General features: G+C 39.3%; 1 protein-coding gene across 1 annotated transcript; it reads left to right on the top strand.

Annotated features, from left to right (window-relative positions):
• The first annotated feature begins 455 nt into the window (after positions 1-455).
• LOC121943733 (apoptosis regulator BAX-like) lies at positions 456-3,816 on the top strand. Its single transcript, XM_042487340.1, has 6 exons — positions 456-559; positions 1,070-1,118; positions 1,998-2,159; positions 2,556-2,688; positions 3,488-3,592; positions 3,715-3,816. Exons 1-6 carry the CDS (start codon positions 517-519, stop codon positions 3,814-3,816), a joined length of 594 nt encoding a protein of 197 aa, XP_042343274.1. The 5' UTR covers positions 456-516.
• Positions 3,817-6,468: the final 2,652 nt, after the last annotated feature.

Raw genomic sequence — 6,468 nt, 5'->3', positions numbered from 1 at the left:
AATCCTCCAAACTTCAGACAGCGAAAGTGAATCCGAAGCCCCATCAGATGCTACAAATTCCTACCGTGAAATCTTTGGGATGATCAGGAGGACCTGCCAGGTACAAATCTAAGAAGCATGTCAGAGAGACAGACTGGTGCCAGGCGGTTCACTGATTAAGAGATTCTTAAATTCGCTTCTAAAACTGATAACAGTCAATGCAGTGACTTTACAGTAAGAGTTATATGTGCTCTCGGTCTTATAAAGGCATGAATTAGTTTTTCAGTTTCAGCTGAGAGAGAAATGGTCTGACCTTAGCAGTATGTCTGAGGTGAGATCTTTTCTATGAACAGGTTTTCTTTCATTCCTGACACATGAGTTAGACATTTCACTTTCACTTCACTTATTCTTTTGCGGGAAGTGAAAACTTCTCACAGAAGAGACACAAAGTGACTTTTAAGTTAGCCCTCCTTGTTGTAACTTAATATCTAGTCTCATTTTTATTCAGCTCTCTGAACTGACAGAAAGTTAGAAGCGATGGCTGACAGCAAGGGGCCTCAGGGTGCCACAGGCGGGGAAGGTAAGTGAAGCCATGTCACATGTACAGGCAAACTAAGTGACACTTTTTACTAACTATTTTGGAAAGAATAGTTTTGCAGGCTACCAACTACTTAAAACTGAAAGAAGTTGAATTACAGCAAAGCTAACCTAGTGAGAAATATATTTTGGTTAACTAAAACTAGGTTACTTAGTTACTAAAACTTCTTTGTAAAAAATGATCAAATTGGAAATGCAAATGTGATAAGAAATTATAACAAAATTGGGAATGCCAACAGTAAACTGCAAAGAATATTTTTAATCTGTTACACATGTCAATCTATAGGTTAACTGTGCTACTCTTGAGTTTACCCTGGCAGACAAGGCCTAAGGGCTGGTCCAAGGTAAGCCTGAGTCAGCCCTGACTATAAGCCATAACACGAAATTTCCATTAAAAAAAAACGAATATACTTTTGTATGCATCAACTCTATGCTACAATCAAACAATGATTGCAATTATTGTCAGTATTTATCAATTTTCTCATTGTTTCAGATGTCACTGTTGATTTCATCCTGGAGCAAGGAGCAGCTCTTCTTAGAGGGTAAGTGTCATCATAACTTGATAAATAATGATGATGATAATAGTTTACTTAATTTATGCAGCAAATTTCAAAAATAAAAAAACAAAGTGGAACAAACATCCTCTTGGGCTCCAGGATGAATTGATTATGACTTCTTTGTCAAAAGTATGTCTAGATAATTTTAGTTTTATATTTGCTTCTTCTGCTATGCTATTTTAGTCCTTGTACATTGCACTCTTTATATGTGCACTCTCTTTTTACTTTGTATTGCAGCTTCTGCAGAGCAGCTTTAGTTTTTCTAATACATGCATATCTGGTTGCTCACCATAAAGCATATACACCATGTGTCAAGGCTGAGTCCATGGCCATTTTATCCTTCAGTCTGCTCAAAACGTTTGTGCCAAATTTGAAGAAATTCCCTCAAACTTTTCTTGAGATATGGGAAAAAATGGGATGTGCCTAAGTATGTACGGATGGATGGATGGACAGTCGTTTGGACGGGCAACCCGAACAACTGAGTTTTAGTGACCTAAAACTCAGTTTTACATGTGAATGAGGGAGCAAAACTTTGAGCTAAATGTCAGTTTTCAAAAATATCTGTATAGGTGTGGAAAGGGCCTCAGAAATCCGATACCCCTCCAGTCTCTTCACTATGCTCGTTTCTTAAAGGATATGATACTGTCGCTTCCTATTTTTTAGGCCAACAATACCAATGTGACTACATGTACATCAGAAAAGTTATTGGTTGTTTTTTGAAGTTCCTTCTGTTATACCTAAAGCGATGTTAATATAAGTGATAGAGTACAAAACTGACACTGGTTATCTTTCAACATTAGTCTTTTTACTATTTCTGCCTAAATATGTGGTATTTCCTTGGTGAAGCAGTTTTCTCTGCCCCAGGTACGTGATTGAGCGTTTAAACATCGACGAGCCCAGTCGACACGTGTCCCTTGAGCTTCTGGGAGGAAGGCCAGACGAACTACAGGATCCAGAACTCAAACAATTGCTCAAAGAGCTGATGAAGATTACAGTTGATCTGGAAACAAATACAGAGCTCCAAAGGTAAGCTTTGCATTTTGTACAAACAGTACCGGTACGCTGCATCAGTCGTGGATGGGTGTGTTAACTGTGGTGGCTGTGACAATGTAAGCTGAAAAGAGGGCTGGCAGAGGCTCGACTCAGATGCAGTTGTCAGGCATATCACTTGCACTTGCTTTTAAATGATAATTGATGCCATGGGCCTAACTTATACAACTAAGATATAAAAGAAATAGAAAAAAAATGTCTGAAAAAGGGCACAAATTTTGTCAGAGACCTAAAGAGCAGATGCTTGAGGATCACCTGCGGTCTATCTTTACATGTGCCTGGTCAAGGGCGGTGTCAGTCCAAAATACTTGGTGAAGGTGATATTAGAGCCATAGATTTTACCTTTGAATCTGCTCCATTTTTGTTCGACAGACTGATCAAGCGGGTTCCGGACAAATGTTCCGAGGACATCTTCATGAAGACGGCCAAGAACATCTTTGCTGACGGCATCAACTGGGGTCGAGTGCTCGCTCTCTTCCAAATGGCCTACATATTCATAGCGAAGGTAAGACACTGAAACAGACACCTCACAGAGCAGTGTTTCTGAACATGGCTGCGATTTTTAAAGTCAGGTACCATTTTTTATTCCGATGCTGATATCCCGTGGTTGCCCATTTGAGTTCTACTGGTGATCTTCAGTACACGTTTTTATAAGCAGAACTTTTTCAACCATTTGCACTACTCAGATTGGTAGGCGATTGGTATATATTCATGTGGATTTTTGATGGGTATACCGTGAATGAAAAAAGAGAAAAAGAGATGGGTATACCCCGTATACCTTTGGATACCCTCCACTACACCACTGGCTCTGGGTGGCGCCCTGAGAGGCTGCCTTTGTCGCCTATAGGAAGATCTGCCACTGAACAAAGAAAGTATCACTTATGTTCCTTTTTACCAAAAAAAAGAAAAACCTTTTTAATTGACAAATTTCTTGATGCTGACATCTTATGCTTGGTTCAGACCACACAACATGTTGGTCCATTTTGGTAGTTACTATGTCAGATTAGGCAAATATAGAGTCCTAAAATCTTGTTGTGACTTGGTTGACAGACTTGACAGACTAGACATTGGTCCACCAAAAATCATCGCTGCTCATCTTTCACGATGTGCCTAGTCATCAGATCATTTTTGTCCTCTTTGACACATTGTACAGAAACAATAAAAAATCTAATTATATGGAATACGTCAAGGTATTAAGTAGCGCCAGGAGCCATCTCATTCTTCAGTCTTATACACAGAAATCTGCATCAGTGCCTGGTAACCTCAGAGATGTTTTGACAGGTCTTTTGTTTTTTGTTTAAAAGGCACTGGCCACTAACGATGAAGAGACCGTCCGACAAATTCAGAGATTGTTTCCACAGGTCATCAGAGAGCACGTTTTCATTTGGCTCATACAGCAGGGAGGCTGGGTGAGTGATGCATAAGATCTGTCAGCCATGCACAAAAAAATCATCTACATGAAATTTTGGTGTCATGTATGGATTTGTCGTATAATGCAAAATTCTTAATATTAATGTCTTGGTCTTTCCAGGAGGAGGTGATCACTGTTGTTTTTCCTCAGTGGAGGACAGTAGCCATTGTGGTGTCAGTAGCGTTGGTTGCAGCTGTTGTTTACTACAGGAAGACACACTGAGAGCATCAGACCTCACAACCAGGGCTGCAGTCCCATCCCAAGTCTAAAGAGTTTCGTGACATTAATTACTATCACACCTACATCTCAATAACTGGTGGAGCCCAAGTACTGTACTTGGATTGTGGAAACTTCTTCTCTTCACATCTCCATTGTCCTGGTAGGGGGCCCCTGCTCTGTCTCTCTTTGAACTGAGGGGTGCTTGTTCCCAAAAAACGTATTATTGGTAAATTACCTGATTATTACCTGAATCCTGTAATCTTCAGAGAAATTTGTGGTGGGGTTTTTCTTGTGAAGAAACAACCCAAAGATGTCGAACTATAAAATAAAGGACACCAAAGAACAACCGTTTTCATGATTTGATTAAATAACATAGAACCTGTCAGGTGTCCTCTTGCTTTGGTTTCTATGTTGATTAGAGTAGTTTTGTATACAAATCTTGAAAGGTCTTAATAATTTCCTCTGGTGTGTGTAAGAGCTTCCCTGCTGAGCTCATGTTCGTTGAGATGTTTTGCTTGATTTGGTTTCAAAGTTTCAGAGTTTTTGTGACTGAGGGCCCGTTTACACGGCAGTGGTTCGTGCATGAAGTGATGAGCAAGCGTGTGATTGTCTTCTTGTTTTTTTATACTCACCGCTCTGTAGAAGAATGTCTTGATGTGCAGGCGCTGGGTGGTTTTCTGTTGTGTCATTACAAAGTTACACTGCCAACTGCTGGCCTGGCATTGATACTGCAGCATTTTTTTGTTTTCGCAGATTCATGTACATGAGGATTGTTTTTTAAAAAAAAGACCTCTTAAGACATTGTATGACCTTCAGTTTCAGTTTAAGATCCTGTTCATGCCTGGTATTATCACAAGTGGACAGCGTTACAACCACCAAGATTCATTGTGATCCAATAACTCATATCATTTGCAGAGGTGCTCTGGGATGCATTTGACCCCATATCTTTTATTATGTAATGCTAAATGTTATTGTGTCATCAACAAGGACTGGGTCATTGATGCTGTTTACAGTTGTTGTTTTGGGGACAAGGGACTAATGTTCTATAATTTGTCTATTTTATGACGAGCTGAAAGTGTTTGTGACCATCCATCGTTTTGCCCCACGGAAGGAGACATGCTGATTTTTGCTGAAAGCATTATCTAGCAAGTATGCTAGTGAGAGTGTGGACAACATAATGTTGCAGTGGGCCCTTTGACCTTCTGATGTAAGTGAGATGAAATCTGCACATAAGAGGTAACATGGAGATGCATGATAGACACGGGTGTGAATGGTGGTGTGTCTTGGCTGTCCACTTGTGTTTAAATCACTGAAACCTCTTTTGATACCAGGTCTAACCAGGCCCTAAAATGCTTGAAGACATTTTAGGTATTTGCGGACATCCTTGGATGATCTGATCTGATTAGTTCTGTACAGTGTGGGTGCTCTATGCATGCACCCGGTGGCGAGGCCAGATCCTATTCCACAGAATTTGACATGTGAAACACGACAACAGAACAACCTGACAAGGTATTATTTTATCCTTAATAGTTAGAGAGACGTTTGGGGTTCAAAAAAGACATAACAGACATTTTGTGTGACAAATGTGCAAAGTTGCTTTTGTTATTATTTTTTATTATCATTATTAAAAAGTAAGTAAACCCTCCACTTTTGGCTTCAGTGCCTCCTTATTGGAATTCGAAAAAAGTTTGAGCAATTGGCAGAGCTCAGAGGGGGGCTAAAGAAAAGTCTAGTCACTCAATCGTGCAGCCTCTCGATCCATAGCACCTCCCTGCCCACCACACGCACACATATAGTAGTCAGTTTGTGAGAGGGCGTCAACAGGGAGCTTGACTGGTAATGAAGCATGCTCCTGTTGCAAGGATAAGCCAACATTTAATTGCAAAAGCCACATTTCAACCTTTAGAGGGCATCACTATCCATATGTAAACACGATATGTAGAATTTTAATGCTTTGCTTTTAAATGTCAAGATTTGGACCTGAATCAATCAACAACACAAATATCCACTTATACTGCTTTTTAAGGAAATGAAAAAAAAGGATTAGGGGACTTTTTTTGTCATTAAAGTTTTTGTTTATTTTCTTTTAATCAGACATTCCACACAAAAAAGACATATGATTTATAAAGCGATTTAGTTACTTTTGAAGCTATTCCAACTCCCCGAGCTATATTTCCTGAACTAACTTCCTAAAGTTAGGGTAACATTCTCTATAAACATCATAAAAGTGGTCATTTTAAATTTGTTTTTCGTAACATATCACATTTTCATTAAAACTGGTCTGTAATCTCAGTCCTTCAACATTTTCTGACTGTTGCTTTGATAGTATTCTTACTTTGTTCTCATGTAATGTTGTGGAAACGTTTTATAAAAGAATTCTATGATCTGTCACCTCTTTAAACATCACCAGAACATCCTGTTGCAGTTAAAACGTTAGTCAGTATTTAATCTTACAGGAAGATTATTTGAAATGATAAATATCCTTAAAATGTTCTTTGGACATTATATTTAAATGTTTTCTTATTATTGCAACTTGTAAGTAACATTAGCCAATGTTGTGGAAATGTTCCCTGCTGGCTGGGTGGGAGACTCATGAGGGATTCCCCAATAATCTCTGCCTGTCTCTCATCAAGGGGGGTTGAGCTCCGGTGCCCC

Source organism: Plectropomus leopardus, chromosome 1, assembly GCF_008729295.1.
Source record: "Plectropomus leopardus isolate mb chromosome 1, YSFRI_Pleo_2.0, whole genome shotgun sequence".
In the NCBI taxonomy this organism is placed as follows: domain Eukaryota; kingdom Metazoa; phylum Chordata; class Actinopteri; order Perciformes; family Serranidae; genus Plectropomus; species Plectropomus leopardus.
The sequence above is the reverse complement of the archived record's forward strand: the minus strand, read 5'-3'. Positions and strand labels throughout refer to the sequence as shown.

Coding starts and splice junctions, on each gene's coding strand:
- LOC121943733 (XM_042487340.1), top strand. CDS start 517: ATGGCTGACAGCAAGGGGCCTCAGGGTGCCACAGGCGGGGAAG. Junction 1,119..1,997: donor GGAGCAGCTCTTCTTAGAGG/GTAAGTGTCATC, acceptor TCTCTGCCCCAG/GTACGTGATTGAGCGTTTAA. Junction 3,593..3,714: donor TCATACAGCAGGGAGGCTGG/GTGAGTGATGCA, acceptor TGGTCTTTCCAG/GAGGAGGTGATCACTGTTGT.